Genomic DNA, 27,198 nt, shown 5'->3' on the forward strand with positions numbered 1-27,198 from the left:
CACCATGAATCATCCACAGAGCAGCTGAAAACGAGCAGAACCAAAGGCAAAGGCCACGGGCAGGGCAGGACTCACAGCCTGCTGGAGCCTCATCCTGACACCCACAGGGGCCAGGCCTCCTGCTGGAGGGACAGTGCTGTCTGCAGGAAGGCACTGAGGAACATCAGTCCATAATTCCAGGTGAAAAGGAAGATGATGAGTGGTGAGCTGTGATGATGAGATGACCTGCCATAACGTGCTGATGAGCTGATGAGAGATGGATTCTCTGGAGGGGCAGGGACCAAACTTCTGACTCGGGGTGCTCAGTTTTCTCTCTCTCCAAGACCATCTCCACAGACCCTCCACAGGGCCAGCTGGGGTCCCACAGGGGGTCCCTCAGAGCATCCCTCAGACTGGCAGAGCCAGCAGGGACCCGCCTGTTTCTTGGTGACTGTGCTGAGAGCATTCCATGCATTCCATGGGCCAGCATTCCATGGAGAACCCTGTCCCCAGGTGCCCTCTGTGCCCCACCAGGCTGACCATGGGGCACTGCCCCACAGCCAGGCTGGCCTCCCACAGCCCCAGGGCCAGCTATGGGATGGAGCCGTGTCTGTAATACACAGAGCAGTGACTGCAGGCACACAGGCTGGGCTGGGGGATCTCAGTGGGTCTCCATGGGAGTGGAGTTCCTCTGGAAACCTCAGAGAGTGCCTTGTCTGCATGTTGGAAAAGCAGACCCCAGTTCTGTGGAGCTGTAGAGGGGAATGTGCTCAGACAAGCAGCTCAGAGCAGAGCCAGTCTAACAGGCAGGACTCAGGAGAGCCCTGCTCCATCCCGGCTGGGCTCCTACACCCACAGCAGCAGGAGCAGGGTAGCAAGCCCCAGGAGCAGGGTGAGGATGATGAAGGTGATGGCTGCAGCCCAGAGGGAAGGCCTGTGCCCCTTGAGCCTGGCTGGAGCCTTGGGTGGGACCATGTTGGTGAGGTTCAGCATGTACCCCAGCGTCCAGCCCACGTCGGCGCTCCCCGCCTGCCCCGGGGAGAGGGGACGGGGTTAGTCCTGCAGGAGATCACTGCTGCCACCAGCCCCTTCTGCTGAGCCCAAACAGGCTGCAGCAGCTGTCCCCACACCAGGCAGGGCTCTGTGGACCATTGCTCCCCAGCACCCCAATGTGGGGCTGGCTCCCCCTCAGAACCCCAAAATGGGGCTTGCTTCTTTCCAGGACCCCAAAATGGGGCTGGCTCCCCCCCTCAGCACCCCAATGCAGGGTCTGTAGGGTCTGGCTCTCCTCAGCACCCCAAAATGAGGGCTAGCTCCTTTCCAGGACCCCAAAATTTGGCTGGCTCCTTTCCAGGACCCCAATGCAGGGTCTGGCTCTCCCCAGCACCCCAAAACAGGGGCTGGCTCCTTTCCAGGACTCCAAAATGGGGCTCCACAACCTCAGTGCAGGATCTGGCTCTCCCCAGAACCCCAAAATGGGGGTTGGCTCCTTTCCAGGACCCCAAAATGGGGCTGGTTCTCCCCCAGCACCGCCTCTGCTCCCCCTCACAGGGCTGCGAGCACTGCCCACCTTCATCTGGAAGAAGATGTTGTTCCAGCTGGTCTCGTTGAACTTGTAGGCGTCGAGGAGGAGGGTGAGGATGTAGTTGGCGTTGGCGCAGTATTTGGGCAGTCTCTGGGGGTTCTCTTCGGGGTAGCTGGAAGACAGCTGGGATGGGGGATGTTTGGGGATGAAGGAGAGTTACTCACAGGCAATTTCTATGCAGAGACATGTGCTGCATGAGCAGCAGTGGCTCCAGAGTCACCAGCATCCAAAAAGAGACTTATGGGCTGGACAGTGATTTTGGACCTCTCTATACAGGACAACTCCTTTGGGGAGGATTTACACTCCACATGGAAACTGAGGGACATATTGTAGCTGCTCCTGCCCCAGATTCTCCTATCTCGGCCTCCTCACACAAGGTCCTTCTCTCTGGCACATTTCTGGGCTTTTCCACCTCCATTGGTTGCCCAGAGAAGCTGTGGCTGCCCCATCCCTGGGAGTGCTCCAGGCTGGGTTGGTGGGCTTAGGGCAGCCTGGTCTAGTGGAAGGTGTCCCTCATGCCAGGGATGTGGAACTTCTCAACCAAACTAGTCTGGAATTCTGTGATTCCAAGATTTGACTTGTCTCCAGCACCGTGCTAACAGCTGGCTCTGCTGTCACCATCCTCCCTGACATCCCCATCCCCACCTCCAGCCCCACTCCTGTGCTGGAGCTGAGACCTCTCTGCCCTGGCTGCCCTTTTCCCAAGGGTGTGTGAGCCAGGAGTGGATGCAGGACACTCCCAGCTCCACACAGAGCCCAGGGGCAGCTCTGCTGTGCAGGGCACAGCTCAGAACCACAGAGCCTCGTCCTGGAGGGCTCCACACTCCTTTCCCCCACCCCAGGACACCTTTGCGTCTGAATATTGCACAGAGCCTCCCTCCTGAGGAACGTACATCCTGCCAGCTCCTCCTGCAGAGCCCCTCGATGGCCCCTCTGACCACGGCCAGGGGCTGCCCCTCCGTCAGGTTCAGGAACTTGAAGTTGTAGTAGAAGGCAGAGAAGGCCTGCAAGGGGAGAGAGAGAAACACTGATGGGCTGCACTGGGGCACCCCCAGCAGCTGCCTGGAGCAGGAGGGGAGGTTTTCCTTCAGAGTTTGTCCCACTCCAGGTAATCCTGGGGCATTGTTGTCCCTGTCCCTGTCCCAGCAGGTGATGGGCTGGGGGTTGGTGGCAGCACAGCCAGAGCCTTGCCTGGAGGCTCCTGTCTCAACTCCTATTGACAAAACCCTGTTTTATTAACAAATTAACAAATGGGAGTGTTCCAGGCCAGGCTGGACAGGTCTTGGAGCAACGTGGGATAGTGGAGGGTGTCCCTGCCCATGGCAGGGGGTGGCTCAAGATGAATTTGAAGGTCCCTTTCCAACCCAAACCAGTCTGGGCTCCAATGATTCTCAATGTGATCCCATTTGGAGGTTTGGCTGGAAAACCATCCAGCAGCAATCCCCAGGCAGTGCCCTCGGGGAGCCTCTTGCCCCTGTCCCCTGCAGGGAGGTGACAGTGCCAGGGGCAGCGGGGACAGCCCAGGACAGGGGGTGGAAGGATGGATTTGCCTTACAATGAACTGGCCCCGCAGCGGGGGCTGGTAGACGCCGTCAAAGGTGCAGTCCTGGCTCTGGCCACACGCAGAGAAGTTGAAGAGTTTCCTGAGAGCCGCCAGGCAGGCGCTGGCATTGCCACTGCCCTCCAGGGTGACGGTGCTGTCCCCCGGGGGCAGGCGGGGGTCACTGCTGGCGGTGCAGGGGCTGGAGCGGAGGGAGGACACAGACACGGGCTCCGTGTAGCCCTTGGGGTAACAGGGGTGCTGCACTCGAGTGCTGGGGGATGATGCCTGGGGAGAGCAAAGTGCAGCTGCAGCTCCTCCTGACACCCCTGGCTGTGGGTGGACACAGCCAGCATGTCCCCAAAGGCCAGGACCAGCATTCCCAGCTCCTGAGCAGACGTCCAGAGACGACAACTCTACAGCATTTCTTGGTCTTATTCCACTATCTGATCATTCCTATTGGGGAAAACTTTTCCCCTTTGGTTGGAAACTCAAATGTTCCAGCTTGTGCCCCTTGCCCCTTGTCCTGGCACTTTGCACTCAGGTTCTGCATTTTTGTACACCCCACATAAAGCCAGAAGATCCCAAACTGTCCCTTTTGACATTTCCCCCATCCCTGGAACTGTCCAGGCCCAGGTTGGACAGGGCTGGGAGCAGCCTGGGACAGTGGAACATGTCCCTGTGCATGGCAGGGGGCAGAACAAAATGAGCTTTAAAGTCCCTTCCAACCCAAACCAGCCTGGAATTCCACAATGTCCACGCTCCTCCCCACATCTGCCCTGCTCCAAGGAGTCTGTCCTTGCTCTCAGCCCTTGCTGATGCCACTCTAAAAGAGCTCTGCCTGTTCTTTATGCATTTACAGGTGTGTGGTTGACACTGCAGGCCAATTTACCCCTCAGCAGCCTCTCACCACAATTAATTCCTTCGCCAGCCTCTTCAGCATCTCGTTCTGCCCGTAGCAGAGGTAGCTGTGGGTGTAGATGTTGTAGCTGTACCCGTACAGGGTGACCCCAGAGGCTTCATTCTGACTCAGGACTGAACCTTCGGGTACAAAGGTGATTTGAGTGGAGGCTCCTCCAAGATCCAGCGCCCCAAAAATGTTGGCTGCCTCGGGGTGAAGCCAGGCGTGTTCTTTGGGAGAATACTGCCAAGGAGAGCAGGGAGAGGAGCAGGAGTAGCACAGAATGCCCTGAGCAGAATTCTCATCTCATTGAAAGCAACAGGATTTTGTTATTAAATTCAATGGGTCTCTGCATGTGAGGCTGACCCCTTTCCCCTCCCTCCCCAGGCAGAGCCATGACAGAGAGGGGATTCCCAGGTGCTGATGTGCTCAGGGCTCACCTGGCTCTGAATCACCATCCCCAGCACAAAGTGCTGCTGGGGACTGGCTTGGGGATTTGCCCTTCCCAAAGAGGCTGCAGGGTCCTGATGCAAGAGGAAGGATTTCTGTGCAAGAATCCTCCACCAGCTCCCAGAGGAGCCAGATACTGCCAGCACTGCCCTGAGCTGCAGCAGGGCTGGGACAGAGCTTTGGCCTGAGCTGCCTTCAACTGGAACCTCCCAGCAGTGCAGGGAGATGGAGCTTCCCAGGGCAGGGAGACACAGCCCAGCTGTGCTGCCCTGATCTCACTGTCCCTGAGAGACCCTGAGATTGCCCTGAGCTCTCAACAGACACCCTCCTTCCTGAGTTCTCCCTCCCCACTCACTGTGGGCAAGCCAGCAGATGCATCTCCTTCCCCTGGATCATTCCCAAAAGCTGCTAACCCTGACCTCTCCCGCACTGAGAAAGCTTAAAGAGAATCAGAAAAGCTGTATTGGCAAAGGAGGGGGCATCCCACCCCTTTCCCACCTTGGTGAAGGAGTCCAGCAGGTAGTTGATGGTGATCCAGCCATAGGCCCCCTCCTCCTCTCCTGTGAGGATTCGAGCCCCTTTGAATGCCACAGGATATTCCTGCATGGTTTTGGCAACTTCAGCCAGGACTTGCTCTGTTGCTGAGCTGTTCTGTTCCCTGGGAGGGATGCAAAGGACAGGACAGGTACCCAACCACACCAGAGGAAACACAAACACAGAGTCTGGTTCTCTCCCCGTTGCACACACTCCCAGTTTTTGCAACAAGCAGTCTGTCTGAAAGGGTGTTTCCTGCCAGATGCTTTGTCTGAGCTGCTCATCCGGGGTTTGAACATCATCCCCTGGCTGTGACCAGGACAGGGCTGATTCCTGACCTCCAGGGGTTTTTTGGGAATGTTCCAGCCTGGGTTCAGACCTCTCAGTGGGGAAGATGTCTCAGGGCAGTTCTTGCTCTCTGAAGTGAGCAACCTTCAGGCTGTGTATGGCCCAGCTCCCTCCCAGGTCTGATTGCAGAAATAACCTGAGCTATCTGCAGCCATAAAACCAAGAGCCATGAAATGGAGGCTGCCATTTGAAGGGAGCTAACAAGGGCTGGTGAAAGGTGAGGACAGGACCTGCAGCACTTTGTTGCCTCCTACCTCTGCCCCACCAGCCCCCATCCGCCTGGGCAGGTGGCACATCTCCTGGTGCCACCCCTTGATATTAAGGAATAATGAAGAATGAAGAGCAAAAAAACCTGTGAAAAATATTTTTTTTTGCTTAGAACTGGGCACGCAGCACCATCCTGGAACATCCCAACAGACACTGATCAGGACAATTCAGCTCTCCCTGTGTCCCCACCAGGCTGCTTTTCCCCCTTCTCCTCCCTCCCCAGTTGTTTGCTCATGGCAGTTTGGGATCAAGAAATGTCCTGGCAGTGTCTGTTTGTCCTGTCCCTGCTGTCACCCCCTCCCCAGCAGTACCTCAGTAGCCTCATGCCAGCTGTTGCTCCGAGATAAGCTGGGACATCCCTCTGCTTCTCAGCAGGAACAACCTGCAGGGCTTTGTCCAGGCACTCCCTGAGGGAATTGCCAGCTGCAGGGGGGTTGTTGGCATAGCTTGATATGCCTTGCCCTGGAAAATAGTCAGGGTGGGACAGGCTGATGGGGATGGCTCGGGTCAGGCTGATGGGGATGGCTCGGGTCAGGGCTGTGGGAGCAAGAGGGCACAGGGCAGTGAGGGTTGTCATTTTTTGCAACAAAGGCACTTTTCCAGGGTCCCCTGAGACCTGACTGAGCCACATATCCATTCCTCTCCCATGTCTCCCATGCTTTCAGAGTGTCCCTGGTCACTATGATGACACCTTCTCCAGCCAGGACAGCAGCTGGGGGCACTCCAGGGTGGAGGAACAAAACCTGATTGACCATCTCTGTGCTTCAGTCCCCCTGGTGCTGAGGGCCTGGGGCTCAGGGGACCCCCAGCCACAGCCAGGGCTCCCCCATGCCTGCAGTGCCAGCCCAAGGTCACCCATCCAGCAGTCAAACAGGGCAGAGCAGAGCCCGTGGCAGGAGGATACTGACCCTGGACATCACAGGACAAGGTCTGGCTGACCACTCCAGTGTCGTTCTCCTTGTCTGAATCCCACTGGTAGACAAACAGAGAGGTGTGGGATGAGCCCGCATCAAACACCATCCCATACTGGAAGGGAAATCAAGATATGATCAAGGTGGAGGAGCAGCAGCCTGGCCCTGGCCCCATTGTGGCCCAAACCCCATGTCTGAGGCACAAACCCCACCAGCTGTGCCATGGCAGAGCAGAGCAGTGGCCTCAGCCCCCCACAGTGACTAAGGGACTTTGTCATTCCCTCTTCTGAGGTCTGTACTGCAGTGCCAACTCACACAATCATTTCCTGGTGTTTCCTCATGCTTTTTAAATTTTTCTTTCACGGTCACATACCTTTTGTGCCTGCTGGCCCCACCTTGGGGCCTGCAGCTCTCCCATCTCTGTGCTCCCTGCATGGCTGCACCCAGCCTGGGTGTCTCAGGGAGCTCTCAGCCACCTGCCTCTCCCCAAAAAGCCTTTTCCCTCACCTCGGGCTCACCTTGACCGTGGGTGGCAGTGACACATCTTCAACCCTCACCAGGCTGAGCACCAGGGAGATGATGGAGAGTGCCACCAGTGCCCCGATGAGGGCACTGATAAAGGGTTTCTTCCTGGCCAGCATTGGGGTGAAGGCTCCTGAAGAAAGGACAAAAGTGGTTGCACACCTGGGGACAAGGTGACAGTGAGAGCTGCAAGGAGATCAGCCTGAAAGCTGACCTGAGCTGTGCCACTCAGAAATCACAGTGAATAATCAGATCTTTTCCTGGGAAAAGCAGTATTAGCATCAAACACAGGGAGCTGGGGGAAAGAGGGGCTGGTTGCAGCTCAGAGAGCCATGGTGGGATCACAACAACCTCACAGGTCCCACACCCGCTGCTGTCGGTCTGGGAGGGGCAGGAGGAGCCCTGCACGGCCAGAGGAGAGCAGAGGAAACTGTAAAACCCTCAGCAGCAGAGGAGGGAGCTGTATTCCACACTCCTGGAGCCCTTCCCCAGCTCACCCGGGCTGTGCCCCCCTGGGATCCCTCTCTGCTCCTCCAGTGCACCAAACCCGGGTTCCACTTGCCTTTCATGTCCTGTGGAGGTGGATGCTGCTGGAAAATCTCTCCCCCATTATTTTCTCAGAGGGCTCATCAGCCTTAGGCGAAACTCTTGGATATTTGTTCTGCTGTTTGTCTTGCAGGTGTATATTCACAGCCCAGTTCAGCATTGCCCTTATGTTCAGCCAATTAGTTCCTTCTCCTCCTCATTTGAATAGAATAGTCTGAGGGACATATCACTGCACTTTTAACCCTTGTCCCTCTGCTCCTCTGTGCTGTCACACCCTCATTTCTGTTTTCCCTTTGCTCTCCCCAGCCTTAACATTCCCATTACCAGGTCTGTAAGAGGTGAGAGTGATATGTGCTCATCCACTGCCCCGGGATCTAACGGAGCAGGAGGGACCTGATAATAACTTTTGTGACAACATGATGGGAACTCCCATCAGAGGGGAGGATTGTCCTGCCAGGGGGAACAGAGTAGGAGATATCTGATAATAACTTTTACAACAAGGTGATGGAAACTCCCATCAGAGGGGAGGATTGTCCTGCCAGGGGGGCTCAGCAGTGCTGAGGGCTGTGCCAGGGGACACTGGAGAGGACAAGACACTGTCATGGTCCAGCTGGGACTGTGGTCACCCTTTCCATGGGCTTGACTCAGCTTTCTGGGGTTCCAGGAGAGGGGAGGGAGTGGGGAGGACTCAGGACTCCCCTGGGAGTGGGGAGGACCCAGGATTTCCCTGGGAGTGGGGAGGACCCAGGACTTCCCTGGGAGTGGGGAGGACCCAGGACTCCCCTGGCAGTGGAAGGGCTGGGGAACAGGGATCTGCTCAGCCGAGCTGTTTCCTGCTGTGATGCCTCTCTCTGATAAGAGATAAGCCTGGTGGTGTTTATCACAAGGATCTTGGTGCACAGAGCCAGTTCCAGCTGCCCGAGTTGAGTCAAACGTGGCAATAATGCCGGGAGGGAATTTTTCTATAAATTAGTTTTTATATTTTAGGAATTGTTTTGTATGGTGGTTTTTTTTTTGTTGTTTTTTTTTTTTTTTTTTTTTTTTTTGGGGTTTGCCTTTTTAGAGTTTGTGTGTTTTGTGGCTGTGTCTTCATTATTATTTTTAGTTTGGGCTTTGGTTTATACTTTTTTTTAGATGGTGGATGCTGATAGTTGGTATATTAGTAGTAGAGTCTTCTTTATATGTTTATTGGATGTTATTTTGATTAAACAGACAGTTTAAGTTAAATAATAAATAATATTATTTTTATATATAATAATATTAAGTTAATATTTATATTAACTACTACTATGCTTAATTTTCTTTTCTAATAGCAGAAATAAAAAAACTTATATTTTATATCCTTACAACAACATTATTAATCACATAGCACAAATAAAAAAAAAACCCTTATATTCTATATCCTTACTACAACATTATTAATCATATAGCACATCTTGCAAAAAGCCAATTTTACAATATACATTTATAACAGGCTTATGTGAGTTATAACAGCATGTGGGCAGGGATTTTGCTATGCTAATGAGCCCTGGAATCACACAAAGTTTTCTTTAGCTTTGTGAGCAACTCTTCACTTTGCTTTTCCTGTCCCTTTTTGCAGTAAAGGAATAATCCCAGAGGTTTTGTTGAGGGGCTCTCCCTCCTTGCCCATGTGGCCCCATGTGCAGCTTTTCTCCCCTGTGAGGTGCTGCTGCCCTGGTTGGGCTCTGGGTGTCAATCACAAGGACACAGTTCCTTCCCTCAGCTCAGCCCAACAGGGCAATGCTGGGGAGGAAATTCTGTGCAGGGGTGTCACCCCTGATTTTCTTGCTTTCAAGTGTTTGAACCTTTGCAGCACCGTTCTCACGCTGCTTGATGTAAACAATGTGTATTCTTAGGAATTATCTGTGTGTTTTGTATAGTTGTTCTCTGAGAGAGAACTTGATTGAAAGTAAGAGTGACCAATGGGAGGTTGTGACCTCCTTGGGCCAATCTTGGCCCTCTGTAAAAATTGTATATAAGTTATTGGAGTCAGATAATAAAGAGCCTTCCATGTTTGACCTGCTGCTGCTGCCTGCTGTCCCCTGTGAGGGTTCTCACTGCCCCTGACCCTCCCCAGCAATGCCCCAGCAGCATTCCTGCCCTGTGCTACATCCAGCCCTCAATTCCCTTTAGACAATCCCCCCACAGGGGTGTCTCTGCTCAAATTCAGGCTCTCAGGGTTACGAGGTGTCAGAGCATTCCAGGACCTGGTGGCAGGGCCATGCTGACCCAGGAGCACCTGGCTCCCCTCGGGTGCTTGGGCACATCAGTCCAGCCCTGTTTGCCTTCAGGGCTGTGCTCTGGTGAGAGTGAAATGTGCTATTTGCTCGTAATTGAGAAAGGGACCAAGTGTCTCACTCTGACTTTTGATGGACAAATCTGCTGTGGGGAAGTGTGGCTAGAGTACACACACACCCCTGTTTGATCTGTTTTTGACATGTATTTATTTGCCTGTGGCCCTTGCAGTGACTCTGGGACCCAGAAGGGAGTTGCCAGGCTGGTGTGGGGACTCAGTGGGGCTGCAGCCCAGCCATCACTGCCAGGCACTGGGTGTTTGTGAAGTGACATCACCCCCACTGCCAACACCTTCCTGGTGCCTTCTGAAAGGAAAGCAGCCTGACTCAGGCTTAGAAAGGCAGTCTCTCATTTCCCAGAACTCAGCCCCTGCTCCAGGAGGTCACTCCAGTCAAGAGGTGGGAGGTGCAGGTGGTGGCTCTGAGCATGTCCCATGTCTCCAGGTGAGCTGCTCCACTTGCTCTGCCCCATGTTCCTCTGCCAGACCTTCCCTGGGTCTTGCTGTGACTTGTCCCAGCAGGGACCAGCTCCAGCGCTCCCTTCCACTCTGATTCAGCAAGACTTGGTGGAGTTTGGGCCACTTGAATCTTCCTTGTCTCTGTGTGCTGCCCATGGCAAGTTGCACAGAGAGCTGGAGGTCCCTTGGGCCATTCACAGATGTATTTTGGGAGCCCCCTTGTCCTTCTGGAGGCCACACTGGAGCCTCTTGGTGCATGGAGCCCATCTGGGCTGTGCCAGGCAGGCTGTGCTCTGTGCATGGACATGGTAGCACTGGCTGCTCCCCTGCAGTGTCCCCCTCCCCAATTTCAGATGGCTCTCCCCTGCAGTGTCCCCCTCCCCAATTTCAGATGGCTCTCTCCTGCAGTGTCCCCCTCCCCAATTTCAGATGGCTCTCCAAGGGCTGCTCCCATCCTGCAGGAGCTGGGACACACAGAGATGTGGCAGCTGGGGCTGGTACTGCCCCTCTGTCACACGGATTTTTGGCACCTGGGCTGGGCTGTGCAGAGGCTCCTTCCCCACCAGCCCAGGGGTACAGAGGGGCTCTGGGCTGGGGTCTGCAGCACCAGCCTTGGGAAGCTGCTCCTCTCTCCCAGTGTATCCACACGGCCAGTCCAGCAGGGGATTCCCCTGTTGTTGGGTTTGGGAAAGGACCTGCTGGCAGCAATACCCAACCCACCAGCCACAGCAACAAAAATAAACCCAGAGGGGAGATTTTCATCTTTGTGTGTGCTCCAGTGTGGGAAAGAGAACTGGGCTGGGATTGAGGAATCTCCATCCCACCCCAGAGACCTGGGCAGGGAATGGGTGTCAGGATCCCTTCCCTCAAGCTGTGTCAGCAGGATTTCTCCACAGGGGATGCTCCCAGAAGGAATTCTGTGTGGGCACAGGCTGGTGTGGCAGCACTGCACACTGCTGGGTGCCAGGGCAAATGCCCCAACAAAGTTTGTTCCAGGACTTGGTGGCCCTGGGCACAGCAGGCGACTCCTCTGCCCCAGGCACGAGCCTTGGGAAGGGATACAGAGGGTGGTCCTGGCTGCCAGGGCAGCCCCCCACCCCAGGGCAGCACAGCCAGTGCCACTGTCCAGTGTTGTGTCCCCCCTGTGTCCCCAAACCCCCAGGGAAGCTGCCTTACCTCACAGGAGCAGAGCTGGGACACGCTGACCACTGGCTCGTCCCCAAGGGAGCAGCACAACACTGGCCAAGCCACTTGCAGGTGACACAGGGGGATGTGGCACACGGGGGGATGTCCCCCTGTCTGGGACACCACGCCCCAGTGGCAGGGCTGTGTTAATTTGGGACAGGGAGCCCCAGCAGGGCTGGGCAGCAGGAAAGGGCTCCGTGCCCGTGTGGTGTCATGGCAAGGCTGAGGGATGTCGTGGCAAGGCTGAGGGATGTGATCATCTGTTTGATCTCCCCGGGCCTGACGAGCCCCTTGCTCAGTTTATTAATTAGCTGTGGGAGTGTCCAAAGGCACCTTGCTCAGTTTATTAATTGGCTGTGGGAGTGTCCAAAGACACCTCTGGTCCCCAGGGCCACTCTGTGAGTGTCCCCTCCTGACTCAGAGGCTTTGCTGCCTGTCCTGCTCCTCTGCTGTCCCTCCCCTGCTGTGGCAGAACTGACCCCACAGAGCTCCCAGCCCATGGCCCCCACCCCAGTGACCCTCTGGCCCTCCTCCTGTGACAGCAGGTGACAGAACAGCGTGGCCTGTGTGCTCAGGGTGACCACAACCACAGCAACAGGGGCTGAGCTCACACTGCTGTGAGCTGGGGGTGGCTGTCACCTCCCAGGGGACATGTTCTGGGCTCAGGGCAGCAGTGAGAGCCTCCATGGGGAATGAGCTGAGCAGCTGGTGACACCAAGGCCTGGGAGGTGGCATCTTCAGCATCCCAGATGAGCTGAGGAGCAGCTGTGGGGCAGCCCCAGGGCCACCTCGGGGTGTGCAGGAGTCACATAATCTCCTGAGCTGGAGGGACCCACAGGGATCATCCTGAGCAACCCCTGGCCCTGCACAGACATCCCAACAATCCCACCCTGGGCACCCCTGTGGCACTAACACACTGCTCTGCCTTTCCACAGGGAATTCTGAATTCCTGCTGTTCTCTGGGGGCTCTGAGGGCAGTGCTGCACCCCAGAGCTGTGAGATCCCCCTTCAGAACCACCATCAGCTCCTGCCCTCCCCACACCCCCATTTCCGTATTTAGGAAATGGAGTGAAACGCAAAGAAGAAAAATAATATTCCTATTCAAAAATACAACATCACTGATTTCAGCATGACCTTCCAAAAAAACCCTGCCAGGCCACTGAAGGTGTGGAGTGCTCAGGGAGGTGAGAGAACAGATGGAAATCCATGAGGCAGCTGCAGGGCTGGGCTGGGCAGGGCAGGGCAGGGCAGGAACACAGGAGATCCACTGCCCTCCAGGCAACATCTTTATTTACAACTGCTTTCTGGGGAAAAAAAAAATATTAAGAATTTTATAAACCTACCAAATCCTTCAACGCATTTTTATTCTAAAACAAAACAAAACAAAATAAAACAAAATAGAATAAAATAGAATAAGTGTCCGTCCAGCCACGCTCACAGCACAGGACAAGGCAGGGGGTGAAGGAGCACAAAGAGGGATGTGCAGCTTGTGGAGGAAGGTGATGATGCTCTGCTGGGGCTGTGTCACTGTCCCCGGTGATTTCCCCCCGGGCCGGGGCTCAGTTGACACGGCAGGCCCGGATCATCAGCAGCTGCAGCAGGATGAAGACGGGCGACATGATGAGGCCGTACCAGAGCTCCCGGGTGTGCTCCACCAGCTTCTGGCACAGCAACATCTCGAACACGAACTTGAGGCTGAGGATGGTGAGGATCCAGAAGAGCCGCAGCACCGCCAGGCGCTTCTCGCCGTCCTGGAACAGCCGCACGGACACGATGGTGGTGAAGTAGGTGCTGAGCCCGTCGGCGGCGAAGAAAGGCACGAACACGACCCACCAGGAGAGCGCGGCGGCCGCGCCGTCCACCTTGAGCACCAGCAGCACGGAGAAGGCCAGCAGCGCCAGCCCGTGCAGGAACAGCTCGAAGGTGGCGAAGCCGAGCCACTGAACGAGCTCGCGGAGGGAGAACAGCATCGTCCGGGCCTACGGAGCGGCCCCGGCCCCAGAACCGACACCGAGACCGGTACCGGCCCCAGGCCAGGCCCGGCCCGGCGGCGCGGGGTGATGCCGTCACGGGGAGAGGCGACGAATGAATGACGTCATCAGGCGGCAGAGGGACGGTGTCCCGGCGCGTCAGCGTGGGTGCTGACGTCAGCGGGAGGTGTCGCGCGGTGGTGACGTCACGGCGGGATGGGGCCCGGCCATGGTGAGTCTCGCAGAGCGGCCGGAGACAGGACAGGAGAGTCCCCAGGAGCCCCTGGGGACAAGGGATGGAGGGACAGGACACAGGGAATGGCTTTGGGCAGGGCTGGATGGGATCCTGGGCAGGAATTGTTCCCTGGCAGGGTGGGCAGGCCCTGGCACAGGGTGCCCAGAGCAGCTGTGGCTGCCCCTGGATCCCTGGGATGGACATTGGGGCTTGGAGCAGCCTGGGACAGTGGGAAGTGTCCCTGGGACAGTGGGAGGTGTCCCTGCCATGGCTGGGGTGGCACTGGATGGACCCAAACCACTCTGTGATTCTCCGATTTTATTTTTTATTATGATGGTTTAATTTATTATTATTATTCAGTGAGCAGCTGTTTGCAGCTCAGACACCTCTCAGGGCTGGATCCCCTCCAGGCTGGGCCCTGGCTCTGTCAGGGCCTGGCTGAGAGCTCCGTGTGTGATCACAGCTTTGTCTGTCCCTGTGTCCCTGAGCCTCCAGGCTCTGCCCCAGCCCTCCCAGGTGATGGAGGATTCCCAGGACCCACAGGAAAATTACACCCAGAACTGGGGAGCAGCTGGTCCCAGGGCTGTGCTCACCCTGTGCTGATGAGGGCAGTTAATGGGGCAGGATGTGGATTTTAGTCTCTTTCCTGTGCTGGCCGTGGGGACAGGGAGCACAGCAGTGTCCCTGCTTATCCCATTGACTGGGACATGGGATCACTCCCTCAGTGCTGCACAGGGGTGGGAAGAGACCCCATGAGCCTTAAATCCCACTGCTCAGCCCCAGCTATTCACCCTCCCTGTGCTGCCTGGGCCATGGGATCACTCCCTCAGTGCTGCACAGGGGTGGGAAGAGACCCTGTGAGCCTTAAATCCCACTGTTCAACCCCAGCTATTCACCCTCCCTGTGCTGCCTGGGCATTGTGTCACCCCTGGGGGGTCAGTGCTGCTCTCCCCAGGGCAGCCCCAGCTCTGCCTCCCCTCCTCTCCCTTCTCTTCCCTCCAGTGACTTCCCTGCTGTTTGTTTTCCCTTGCAGATGGGAGAACGGAGGCTCCTGGTGCTCTTTGGCAGCCAGACTGGGACAGCTCAGGACATGGCAGAGAGGGTTGGGAGAGAGGCCAAGCGCCGGCACTTGCGGTGCCGGGTGGAGGCCCTGGACAGCTGTGACCTGGTGAGTGGGACTCTGCTGCTCCTGCTCCAGCCCCACCAGCCCCAGGGGCAGGGACACTCCCATGGAATCATGGAACAAGCTGAGTTGGAAGCAACCCATCAGGATTATCAACTCCCAGCCCTGCCCAGGACACCCCAACCATCCCACCCTGTGGAGAGCGTTGTCCAAACACTGTTGAACTTGGTGCTGGTTGCTCCAAGCCCTGTCCAGCCTGGCCTTGAACACTTCCAAGGTTGGGGCACCCACAAGTTCTCTGGGCAACCAGTGCCAGAACCTCATCACCCTCACAGGGAACAATTTCTTCCTAATATCTCACCTAAAGCTGCCCTTCTTCACCTTATGGGCATTCCCTCTTGTCCTCTTGCTCCAGTCCCCTATCCCAAGTCCTTCTCCATCTCTCCTGGAGCCTCTTTTAGGCACTGGCAGGGGCTCTGAGTCTCCCTGGAGCCTTCTCTTCCCCAGGCTGAACATCCCCAGCTCTCCCAGCCTGTCCCCAGCTCAGTTTGGAGGTGGCTGACCTGACTGTGCCACGTTTGTACCCCCAGGCCAACCTCATCCATGAGCCTTTGGTGGTGTTTGTGTGTGCAACCACCGGCCAGGGAGACCCACCTGACAACATGAAGGTAGGACGTGCTCCTGTCCTGGTGCTTTTAGGAGTTCTGTCTCCTGAAGCAGCTGGAGCAGGGGTTGTTTTTTGATGAGGGAACTTTGCAGCAGCACCAGTCACATCCCAGGGAACATGATGAGCAGGGGGAAGCTCTGCTCATCACTCTGCTGGGATCCAGGAGGCCCCAGTGGGTGGGTGAACAGGAGTGCAGGGACAGGCAGGCAGGGAGGTTCTGTGGCAGCTGGGACAGGCTGGCTGTGTCCCCCCTAGATGTTCTGGCGGTTCCTGTTCCGGAAGAACCTCCCTGCAGGCTCCCTGTGCCAGCTGGACTACGCCGTGCTGGGCCTCGGGGACTCCTCCTACCCCAAGTAAGCAGCTCTGCAGGGAAACTGCTCCTCACAGCTCTGACTGCAGCACAGAGCAGAGTAGCTGGAGAGCAAAGGGGGTAAGGGGAGACAGAGTCTGATTCTGAGGCAGCAACTCAGGAAAAGTGTAACTTCCACCACCCTTAAAAATCCTTGCCCTGCTGTGTGCCTCCCAAGCCCCAGGAATTAGGGCTTCTGCCCTTTTCTTTCCTCCCATACTCACCAAGGATGCTTTGCTGCAAATGGCCCAGACATCGTGTGTCACTCAGTCATCACAGCTGCAGGCCAAGGCAACAGGAGATATCAAAGAGAGGTGGCAGCCAGCCCTGTTGGTCCCAGGTCTCTCCCAGAGTGTTGTTCCTGTGTGCCTCAAAGAGCTCTGGTGGGAGGGACGGGTGTGCCTGAGCTCTGTGGGGCAGTGAGGGAAGGAAATGTTCTATGGCCCAGGCCACAAGCTGCCCTGAAGTGAAACTTTAACCTCCCCTTGTCCCATCTCTGCACTGGGCACAGGCTGTGAGGGCCAGCAAGTGGCATCCATCTGGTTCTGTGAGCTGGCACAGGCTGGGCAGGGCATGAGCCAGCTCACAGTGCTGTCTCTGCCTTGTGTGCTGCTCTGGTGGCCCTGGCAGTGTGTGCTGGTGCTGCTGGAGCAGCCCTGCCCTGTGTTATTCTCTGCTCAGGTTTAATTTCGTTGCCAAGAAGCTGCACAAACGGCTGCTCCAGCTTGGGGGCAACCCTCTGCTGCCCGTGGCCTTGGGAGATGACCAGCATGACCTGGGGTAAGAGCCCAGGGGGGTGGCAGGGGGCCCTGCAGCTCTGTCCTGGGGCTGAGGGCAGGGATGGTGCTGCAGCCTGAATTTCCCACTTGCAGGCCAGATGCAGTGGTCGATCCCTGGCTCGTGGCCTTATGGGACAAGATCCTTGCCTTGTATCCTCTACCTCCTGGCCTTGAGATCATCAGTCCCAATGTGTGGTGAGTGGATTCCCCACACAGTTTCTGGTGTCCTCAGTTTCCCTCGTGCTTTGGCCACAGGTGGCCCATCTCTCTCTGGATGGGTGTCCCCTTGTCCCCTGGGGGATGTGACAGCTGCCCCAGCTGGGTCCTGCCCATCCTGCTGTCCTGATGTGCCTCTGTGCCCAGCCAGCCTCCCCCTGCCTGCTCTGGAGTCTTTGGGATCTCCTTTTGGCATTCCCTCACACAGGCCAGCTCCAGGGGATGGGGATAAAGGTGGATACAGTGGGACACTCCAGGCCTCTACTCTTGCAGCAGCAGAGGAGCTGTGATGGAGGTGTAACCCCTGTGCACTGCTCTCCTCCCCACAGCCTGCCCCCCAAATACACCCTGCACTACCTGCCTGAGGACTCCCCACACCCCGAGAGTGACCTGCTCCAGCCTCCAGCCCCCCAGGCTGCTCCCTGTGAGCTCCATCCCTTCTCTGCCCCCGTGGTGTCCAACCAGAGGGTCACAGCACAGTCCCACTTCCAGGACGTCCGGCTCATCGAGTTTGACATCGCGGGCTCCGGGATAACGTGAGTGTTTTCCTGACTCCCCCAAGCTCCAGGAGTGTCCTGGAGCCTGCCCTGCTCTTGTGCTGCCCTTCCTCACTGGTCCCTGAGGCTGCAGTCTTGTGGTCATGGTGCCTGCTGCAAGTCCCAGTGCGTGGTGCAGGGGTTCTGCCTGTCAGAGCCTGTCAGAGCAGTTGGGAATTTGGGAATTTGCCTCCTCTGGTGTGGTGCTGGTCGGGGTGGCCCTGCTGTGGCTCTTCCTCGTGGCTGTGGTTGGCAGCTCCCCCTGCATCCCCAGGTTCAGTGCAGGAGACGTGGTGATGATCCAGCCCCAGAACTGTCCCGAAGATGTGCAGCAGTTCTGCCAGCTCCTGTGCCTGGAGCCACACAGACGCTTTGTTCTGGAGCCCACGGAGCCTGGTAGGTCCTGCCTGCTGCTCCTTCCCCTTCCTGCTGGGACAGGGCACCCCCTGAGCTCTGGCCCAGACTGGAGCTCTGCTCCTCCTTTGCTGTAGACCTGGCTGGGGGTGTTGGATGGATGCAGGACACCTGCCTGTCCTTCCCTGCAGTGTAGATCCTGTGCAGAGCCAGTGCTACTGGAGGAGTCCAGCAGTGCCAGGCTCCACCTGCACCTTGTGCATTGGCATCCCCAGCCCAGAATGGGGAGGATCCTGCAGCCTCCTCAGCCCCATGTCCAAACTGGGAATCCTGTGCTTCCTTGAATGGGGTGTGCAGGTCTGCCCACTCTGCCTGTGTCCCCTGGGCCTCCTGAGGGGCTCCTGTAGCCACAAACCAGCACAAGCAACCAGAGGACCCCCTGGAAGACCCCCCAGAGCTCTTGGTGCCTGCATGGAACAGGGAGAGTTTTTCTCCTGACCCCTGAGCGCCCGTTCCACCTCCAACTTCCCTGTGTCGGTCCATGTTGGAATTTTTGCCTGGCAGACAAATCCAAAATTCCATTTTGGAATTTTTGCCTGGCAGACAAACCCAAGAGAAACTCAGGCTGCTCCTCACACCCCTGGGAGAGACGTGGGAGACACGGCCAGGCCTGCCACATGACACTGCTGGTTATTTCCTCTGCATTGTGTGCAGGCAGGGTGGGAGCCATGTGGATAAGGCATTATCCCAAAGCGCCTGCCAAAAGTAAGGGACAGCTGAACCCTGCTGGCTTCCTCTGCTGCAAACTTGAGGGCTTGAAAAGCAAACTGAGGAGAGCAGGAGGGAGTGGAGCCCCGTGGTGGGAGCAAGGATGGGTGGGGTTGGCTCCAGCAGGCCCTGAGCTGTCCCCACTGCCTTGCCTTGCAGGCACATCCCTCCCTCCCCTCCTGCCACAGCCCTGCACCATCCAGTACCTGGTCACACACTACCTGGACATCTCCTGTGTGCCACGGCGCTCCTTCTTTGAACTCCTGTCCTATTTCTCCACGAATGAGCTGGAGAGGGAGAAGCTGCAGGAGTTCAGCTCAGCACAGGGCCAGGAGGAGCTGTACAGCTACTGCAACCGGCCCCGCAGGACCACGCTGGAGGTGAGGCAGGGAGCAGGGCAGGGCTGCCCCATCAGGGCTGATCTGGGGCTGAAAGCACCTAGGGCACCATCAGCAGAGGAGTTTAATGTACTTCACCCATTTTATGAAGTGTCCATGGGTTTCCACCAGCAGCTCTGGATCATTGTGGGTTCCTGGGTGGGCTCTGTGCTGCTCTGGGGGGCAGAGGGCAGTGGGGTGGGGTGGTGGATGCTCAGGTTATCCTGTGTGGAGCCTTTGGCCGTGCCTGAGGACAGCCAGGTTGCCTCCTGGGGTCACCAGGCCTCCCCCTGTTGGCTCTGCAGGCGCTGTGGGATTTCCCTCACACCACGGGTGCCATCCCAGCTGATTACCTGCTCGACCTCATCCCTCGCATCAGACCCCGCGCCTTCTCCATTGCCTCCTCCATGCTGGTAAGAGCTCAGCCCTTCTGGTCTCATGTCAGGCTCTGAACAGAGGGGCTGGCAGGGCCTGGGCTGGCTATTGGTACAGATATCCCGTGGAGCCTCCACAGCCCACCCAAGTCCCTGCTCTGTGCTGATCCTGCAGCAGCCTGACGTGCTGGATGCAAACTTCAGGGCTAGGCCACACTTCAGATTAAGAGACTTGCTCTCCTGCAGCCCTGCAAGCGCCAGGACTGTCCCAGGACACCTCAGAGGTGTGGTGTCGCTGTCCCTGGGGGCAGGGGGATGTAGTGGCACAGGAGTGTCCCGGGAGCTGGGCAGGGGGGAGTGCTGCTCCCTGCTCCCGCCGGGAGGTGGCAGTGGGACCGGCCCTGCTGCCTGCAGACTCAGCCCATGGATTTGTCCTCCACGGGAGCCTCTTGAGTTGGACAGTCATCATCACTGTCACCAGCTGTGCAGAGCATCTCTGTAGCAGTGGTTCTCCAGGAAAACCCCCTTCCCCACTGCAAAGATTCTGAACAAGGGTGGGCTCCATTGTAAATGGCTGTGCCAGACTAGGACAGGTGTTGCAAGCAGCCTGGTGGAAGCTGGGCACAGGTTTTATCCCTGGAGGAGGTGCTGGGTGGTCCCTGAGGAGCTGTGCTGGGTGTGCTGATGGCTCTGTGTGACACAGGCCCATCCTGAGAGGCTGCAGATCCTCGTGGCCGTGGTGAGGTACAAGACACGGCTCAGCAAACCCCGCCGTGGGCTCTGCTCCACCTGGCTGGCTTCTCTCAACCCAGAGCAGGGTAAGTGCTTGGGCTCTGTGAGGATCCTGAATGCTTCCAGCATCCCCCAGTGCTCATCTCTAGGGCCCGTGGTGGAGCTGTGTGGGTGCTGACCTTATGCAGGAGGTGCCTGGCCAGAGCCAGCTCCATGGGGAGCACAGTGGTGTGACAGGATAGTCCTGCTGTCCTTCCTCACTGCCTCCATCCCCATCAGAGCACACTGTGCCTCTCCAGCTTACCCTGAACTCCTGGCTTTCTCCCAGCTGGTCAACCCTGCCATCCCACTGTGGGCTGCTCCTGGTGTCCTCTGAATGCCATGGCACCTCCAGTCCCAGAGCCACAGCTGGTTCCTTCTTTCACAGAGTCACAGAAAAAGCTGGGTTGGAAGGGGCCTATAGAGATCATCAAGTCCAGCACCTGCCCCTGCACAGACACCCCAACAATCCCGTCCTGTGCACCTCTGAGAGCCTTGTCCAAACGCTCCTGGAGCTGTGGCAGCCTTGGGGCCTCCCTTCCATCCAGCCAGGTTGGGATATCTGCTTGTCTCTTCCCTGGCATAGGCTGTGTGAGGAGAGGTCTGTCCCCCAGCCCCTGTGCTGGGGGGCTCTTGCCTTGCTCTGGGCTTCACTCAGGTCCTTGCAGAGGCAGTGCTGAGACAGCTGAAGTGCTTTTCACACACAGTGTGCCCTTGGTGCCAGGGGGTGATGAGGCAGGTCTGTCTGTGTCTTTGGAGCACCCTGGGAGAGCCGGGTGCCCACTCACCCTCCGCAGGCAGGCACAGGGCACTGCTGGTGAGGCAATGCTTATCAGTGTCTCTATTTCACAGGTGATGTCCGGGTGCCTCTGTGGGTGAAGAAAGGAGGAATGAAGTTCCCAGCTGACCCTGCCACCCCAGTGATCATGATTGGCCCTGGCACAGGGGTGGCCCCTTTCCGAGCAGCGATACAGGAGCGGGTGGCACTGGGGCACGGAGGTGAGGGGTGGTCCTGGGGGTGCCCCCTGTGCACACAGGTCTGTGCCAGCAGGTGGAAGGATGGGCTGGGGGCTCCTCAGGGTTCCCCCAGGTCAGGCTTTGCTGTGTTGAGCAGAAACAGGCTGAGTTTTGGGACAGGTGAGGCCCAGAGCCTGCTGTGTGTGGCCTGTGTGGTTATTGACAGGCTGTGCTGCAGGGCAGCTCTTTGGGTTGGGTCAGGCTCTGCAGAGGCTCTTTCTTGGCTCTCTGAGAGTGAACACGGGTTACTGAGCTCAGCTGCTGCTGCTGCAGCTTGTCCCATCCTCATTCCCTTGGCTCAAGGAACCAGCAGCTTTGGGGGACACTTTCTGCCCTCTGCCTTTTTCAGCAGACAGGAGCCTCTGGTGGCCACAGGTCACTTGAATTTGTGCTCCCATGGCTCTGCAGGCCAGGGCTGTCAGCCAGGGGGCACCAGCAGTGCCCAGCACTGGGTGCTCCCAGCACAGCCCTGGTGCTCTGCTCCTGCAGGGAACTGCCTCTTCTTTGGCTGCCGATACAAATCCAAGGATTTCTACTGCCAGACGGAGTGGGAAGAGCTGGTGAAAAAGGGCCTCCTCACCCTCTTCACGGCCTTCTCCAGGGACCAGGTCAGTGCCCAGAGGAGGAAGGTGGGGACAAGAACATTTCAGGCAGAGAGCTGTCCTGCCTTTGGAGAGAGGGGCATGGGGAGGGGCTGTGCCCATGGCTCAGCTCACCACTCTGCAGAATTGGGCGTGGGGGATGCCCAGCACAGGGCCTGGCCTTCATCACAGTGTCACCTTTGTCACAGGAGCCCTCTGGGCCAGCAGTGAGTTCAGGCACGTTGGCAATGGTGTTCTCTTGGGCAGGAGCCAGGGCTGTAGGCAGTTGCTTGGATGCTTGAAGTCTTGTGGATTAACCCTTTGGGAACTCCCCTTGACTGGGCTGTACTGTGGCCAAAGCCAGTCCTCATCCAGTCCCTAAACACAGTGGAGGGGCAGGGACTGGGACTGAGGCCATCCCTCCAAGCTTTCTGCCCTTCCAAGCTGTTTCAGGTCTCCAGCAGTCAGGGCTGCAGGGAAGGGTCTCTGTCCTGTAGTAAACTTGGCACAGAGAGGGAGAAAAAGGCAGAAGGGAAACCCTCACAGAGCCTCCCTATGTCATGGCCCTGACCACTGGATACCCAAAGGATTTGGGGGGCTGCTTGGGGCCCAGTGTTCCTCACTAAAGCTCCTGCACCCATCTCCCACCAGCCCATCCCAGTGCAGACAATGGGTGTGGGGTTCCTCTTCCCCACACTGGTTATTGATCCAACTGCTTCTCCCAGTGCCTTCAGTTCCAGGGGGCTGTGCTGCCCTGAGCTCCTGCAAACAGCCCCTGGGAACAGTCCTGAGAGCAGGAGTTGAGGTGATGAGCTCAGTGCCTTGTTTCCCTGCAGGAGGAGAAGGTTTATGTCCAGCACCGCATCCGGGAGAACAGGAAACTGGTGTGGGAGCTGCTGAGCAGTGGGAATGCTCACATCTACCTGGCTGGGTGAGTGAGAGGGCTTGGGCTGCACATTTCTGCTCCTTCACCCACCTGGAGGCATTTCCTCGACTCAGCCCCTGTTACAGAGGGGCAGCTCATTCCTGCACCCTGTATGTCCTGCTCCAGGAGCCCTGGGCTGAGAGAGATGTTTGTCACCAACCCCACGCTCCCATTATGAGGAGCACAGCTGGAACTGGTAAAGCTTCTCCAGCCAATGCCACCTGCCCAACCGTTGCCATGCCCAGCTCTGACCCACAGCACATCCTCACACAGGAGGGGCCTGGCCCCTGCACAGCCCTCTCTCTCTTCCAGCAGTGCTCCATGAAACTGCAGAAAAGGCTCGTGTGGCACCTGAGGCCACTTGTGTGGGCAGGATCCCCCGTGGTGCTGGGGCTCAGGAGCAGCTTTTGGGAGCCTTGGCACACTCTGTTTGGCTCTTTGCACCCCAAGCTGCCTCCTGGGGCAGGGACAAGCCCTTGTTGCACCACAGCCAGTCTCCTTAGACAGCACAGTCCCTCTCCAGGTGCTTGTCTGGGGCTGGTTCATACCTGGAGCTGCTGGCCAGAAGGTGAGGTGTGGCCTTTGGGGTCAGAGCATGGGCAGCTCTGCTCTGAGCTCTGTCAGAGACCTTAACACTGCCTGCACTGCAGCAAGAGGCTGCTCCCCACTGCCCAAGGGCAGGCTTGGGAAATGCTCTGGGCTCCTGGAGCTGGGCAGAGCCCGCCCAGGGTGTCTGTGGTGCACCCTGTGACCTGGGCAGTGCAGGGCCTGGCTGTGGACACGAGCAGAGGGTGCAGGAGGTTCTTTCCTGCCTGCATTCAGCAGAGCAGGAACTCCCCTGGCGCCTCACAGGGCCAGACTGGCCTTGCTGCATTCCTGGGACAAGGAGATTTGTGTTTACTTCCCAGGAAGTGGAGGCCAGGTCACCCCACTCCATCCTTCCTGGAGCCTCACCCCAACCTGGGCATTCCTGCCCTTGGATCTGGGGTTTGGAGCACTTGGGACTCAGGGTTGTGCCTCCATCCACAGCCCAAATGCTGGGGCTGTTGAGCTGTTGTGTCATGGCTTTATTCTCTCCTTCCATTCTCTTTGCTCTTTTTTGGTGCTGATGGAGATCCCCAAAGAGGATCAGTGTCTTGGAAAGAGCAGGGCTTGCACATGGCAGATTTTGTGTGGCCATGAGGATGGTATTTTGGACATCAGGGTTGCTCTGGGACTCTTGTTGGGGGCTTTGTCTCTGATGTGGGGTGTCCTTGAGCCCCCATCAGGCAGGTGGGACCCAAGAGCCTCATCCTCCCTGTACAAGTGACACTGATTGCAGAGGACACTGTTCCTCCTTTCCTGAACAGCCCAAACCCTCTAGAAAGGCTCCCAGGATCACCCTGGCCCACAGACTGAGCTGTCAGTGGGGTGCCAGGCAGGAAAGTGCAGGTGGGTTATCCTGTTTTTCCCCCAAATTCACAGTTTCAGCCAGAAACTGGGAGAAAGCTGGGGGAGGGGGGTCCTGAGCTGTGTGACCCTGAGCAGCAGCCCTGGGCCATGGGACACTTGTGTCTGCCTCCCCTTCCTGGCCCAGGTGGGCTCTGGGGAGCCAAGGCTGCATCTGCTCTATGATTGTTCCCGGCTTGTCCCACTCAGGGGCAAAAAGGTTGAAAATGTCTCTTTTTTTTTTTTTGAAAAAAAAAAAATTAAATTGCTATTTGACATGTTTTCCATCACAAAGCCCAGCTCCATTATCTTGTACTTGCATATCAGTGCCTGACTCAGAAACAATGAGACTCTTCCAAAAAAAGAAGACCTCCTTTCTGGGTATTTTGGGATGTTAATCAGCTTCAAAAGCAAGTCAGAATTCTGCCTTGTTCTTGGGAAACAGCAAGGACGTTGCCAGCTGCTCGTGCCAATTGGAGCAGGCTGGGAAATTTTTTTTATTAGATTTTTTTTTTTTTTTTTTTTTTTTTTTTTTTTGTCGCACAGGCAGTTCATCAAATGAAACTCTCTCCAGGAAAAAAAAAAAAGTCTGAATTTCTGATTTCCCCTAAGAAATAATTGTGCTTGAAAGCACTGAGTTCTATTTGGGTACTTTCTACACAGGGGCTCGATGTTTTCTCCAGCATTTCTCTGATTTTGAGGTTTGAACTGGCTTTGGCTCCAAATGTCACCATGAAACCAATCATTCTGGATTTCTTGAGAGCAGGCAGCAGCAGGATGGGAGCGGCTGCTCCTGCCCAGCTGAGGATCAGACATGTTTGACATTGAGTGATCCCAGAGATGAAAGGACAGGTTCCTGCCCTCCTGCTGATAAATTCCAAGCCATGCACGTTTCCTGTGTCTCTCTAATGAGGATGCTGGTAAATGGAGCTGTGTGGGGCTGGTGTTTGGGCTCCTGATCTGTGATGCTCCTTCTCTGGGGTCTGGGGCTCATGGCTGTGTTTTTCCTGCTGAAGAGCCCTGTGGATAACAGCCCTGCTCTCAAGGGGGTGGCAGGAGCTGCCTCTCATTTACCCTGTGGCAGGACAAGGCAGGTTCCCACTGCCCTGTGCTGGGCTTGGCCACAGGTTCTGCTGATTTTGGAGCACTGGGGCTGCTGCTTCTGTGCCCCCGTGTTCTGCCTGCCCTCCATGGTGTCCTGCTCTCTCCCCAGGAATGCCAAGGAGATGCCAGCAGCAGTGGCTGAGGCCCTGCAGTCAGTGCTGCAGCTGGAGGGTGGCCTGTCCCCCTTGGAAGCAGAGGAGCATTTGACAGCCCTGGAACGGTCCCAGCGCTTCCAGTCTGAAACCTGGTCGTGACTTTATTCAGACTGCCTGAATAAAGGAGCCAGCAAAGGGATCTGCCTCTGGCATCCTTCTTGGGCTGGGGTTACCCCACTCTGGGTGAGGGTGGATTTACCCAACCAGCCCCTCCCTGGCAGCAGCAGGGCCACGGCAGCACAGGGGGACCCCCATCTCCTCCAAGGTTTAGCTCCCTGTGCCCAGACCCCACCAGGGCAGGGGCCAGAGGTCTCTTGGGGGTGCTGCTGGTTGGGTTCAGCATGGGACTGATCTGCCCCCGTGTGCCCCAGCCCCAGGGGTCCCTGTGTGGGGTGGGTAGCACCCGAGGGCACTGCTGGAGCCGCTGTTTGTGTCAGGGCCAGAGGAAGGGAAGTGTTGCATGAGAGTCTCCCCACCCCGGCATTACTCAGCAGTGCTTGCTGCAGGAGGAGCTGCCTGGACAGACCTGTTCCCCCTGTCTGCAGTGGCCAAGGCCTGCAGGGACAGGCACAGCAGGAAGCCTCTGTCTCTGCTGCCAGTTCATCATCCTGAGCCTGCTGAGCTCTGAGTTCCTGCTGACTTGTTCCCTTCCCTGAGTGCCTGCTCAGCTGCATCTCTCCTCCACCCCATCTTGGGAGCTGCTCCCAGTCCTTTCCCTGCACCCTCCTGGCCCTGCCCGTGCCCCAGTAGGACCAATGCCACCACCTTCCTCCCCCAGTTCAGCCAACTGGGTGCCACTGTGTAAATAGCAATTATCACCCAGGGCATGAATCAGCAGGGACATTCCCTGGGAGCAGGCTGGGACAGGAAGGGACACTGGTGCCACACCATGCCTGTGACCCAGCCACCCACCCACAGCAGTCATGGGCTCCTGCAGGGGCGAGCAGTGCCCGGGGCATTGCTCAAGCTGTGGCCTCACAGTGAGGGGAAAACAGGGTGATTTGGGGACTCCTCATCCCACTGCTTTGCTCTGAGCAGCTCTTGCACACCCTGGCTGGGCTGGGCTGGGCTGGGCTGGGCTGTCTCCATGGCCAGGGACAGTGGGGCCAGTGCAGAGCTGCTGCAGGGCACTCACCACCCTGTGCCACCATCCCCTCCCTCATCTGGGCACTGTCCAGGTGGGAAATATGGAAGGAAACCTGGAAGGAAAGTTCCAGGCCCTGCTGTGTGGGAAAAGGCAAGGAGAGGTGGCCCAGAACAGGGGCCAAGCTGGGGGACAGGGAGTTGGATGGGAACAGCACAGGGGCTGTTCTGGGAAATGTCCTGGGGCAGTGCAGGGTCCCTGCAGGGCTCTGAGCTGGGGACAGCACTGCAGAGCACAGGGACAGTTGGGAGGCTGCTCTGCAGGAGCTCAGGGACAGTTGGGAGGCTGCACTGCAGAGCACAGGGACAGTTGGGAGGCTGCACTGCAGGAGCACAGGGACAGTTGGGAGGCTGCACTGGTGAAGCACAGGGCCACATTGGGAGGCTGCACTGCAGAGCACAGGGACAGTTGGGAGGCTGCACTGCAGGAGCACAGGGACAGTTGGGAGGCTGCACTGCAGGAGCACAGGGACAGTTGGGAGGCTGCACTGCAGAGCACAGGGACAGTTGGGAGGCTGCACTGCAGGAGCACAGGGACAGTTGGGAGGCTGCACTGCAGAGCACAGGGACAGTTGGGAGGCTGCTCTGCAGGAGCACAGGGACAGTTGGGAGGCTGCTCTGCAGGAGCACAGGGACAGTTGGGAGGCTGCTCTGCAGGAGCACAGGGACAGTTGGGAGGCTGCACTGAGGAGCACAGGGACAGTTGGGAGGCTGCACTGAGGAGCACAGGGACAGTTGGGAGGCTGCACTGCAGAACACAGGGACAGTTGGAGGCTGCTCTGCAG

At 57.3% G+C, this 27,198-nt stretch overlaps 4 protein-coding genes across 9 annotated transcripts in view; 2 read left to right on the plus strand and 2 right to left on the minus strand.

Moving 5' to 3' along the window:
• Positions 1-7,854, minus strand: LOC310917532 (ectonucleoside triphosphate diphosphohydrolase 8-like). 6 transcript variants are annotated; one of them, XM_083875869.1, is made up of 10 exons: positions 7,600-7,854; positions 7,034-7,170; positions 6,513-6,576; positions 5,916-6,066; positions 4,954-5,113; positions 4,015-4,248; positions 3,120-3,392; positions 2,458-2,568; positions 1,550-1,687; positions 1-731 (listed from the first exon to the last, which is right to left on the minus strand). In XM_083875869.1, exons 1-10 carry the CDS (start codon positions 7,604-7,606, stop codon positions 303-305), a joined length of 1,704 nt encoding a protein of 567 aa, XP_083731995.1. In that variant the 5' UTR covers positions 7,607-7,854; the 3' UTR covers positions 1-302. The 6 variants fall into 6 exon arrangements, with proteins under 6 accessions (XP_083731995.1, XP_083731993.1, XP_083731994.1 ...); XM_083875867.1 differs by having other exon boundaries at positions 6,513-6,630; XM_083875868.1 differs by having other exon boundaries at positions 6,513-6,630; positions 7,034-7,199.
• The window catches only part of NOXA1 (NADPH oxidase activator 1), a gene marked incomplete at its 5' end in the record, with an annotated part of 101,363 nt that overhangs the window by 34,989 nt on the left and 39,176 nt on the right, over positions 1-27,198 (plus strand). The gene's annotated exons all lie outside the window — the stretch shown is intronic.
• On the minus strand, positions 12,892-13,579 carry TMEM203 (transmembrane protein 203). The gene has a single exon (XM_083875560.1). The coding sequence runs from the start codon at positions 13,509-13,511 to the stop codon at positions 13,101-13,103; it is 411 nt and encodes a 136-aa protein (XP_083731686.1). The 5' UTR covers positions 13,512-13,579; the 3' UTR covers positions 12,892-13,100.
• Positions 13,648-25,404, plus strand: NDOR1 (NADPH dependent diflavin oxidoreductase 1). The gene is made up of 15 exons (XM_083875848.1): positions 13,648-13,743; positions 14,780-14,914; positions 15,460-15,537; positions 15,792-15,889; positions 16,567-16,665; positions 16,758-16,859; positions 17,210-17,416; positions 17,691-17,812; positions 18,698-18,918; positions 19,221-19,328; positions 19,993-20,107; positions 20,913-21,059; positions 21,567-21,685; positions 22,495-22,589; positions 25,225-25,404. Exons 1-15 carry the CDS (start codon positions 13,741-13,743, stop codon positions 25,367-25,369), a joined length of 1,794 nt encoding a protein of 597 aa, XP_083731974.1. The 5' UTR covers positions 13,648-13,740; the 3' UTR covers positions 25,370-25,404.

Source organism: Zosterops lateralis, assembly GCF_965231275.1.
Source record: "Zosterops lateralis genome assembly, chromosome: 20".
Taxonomy (NCBI): Eukaryota; Metazoa; Chordata; class Aves; order Passeriformes; family Zosteropidae; genus Zosterops; species Zosterops lateralis.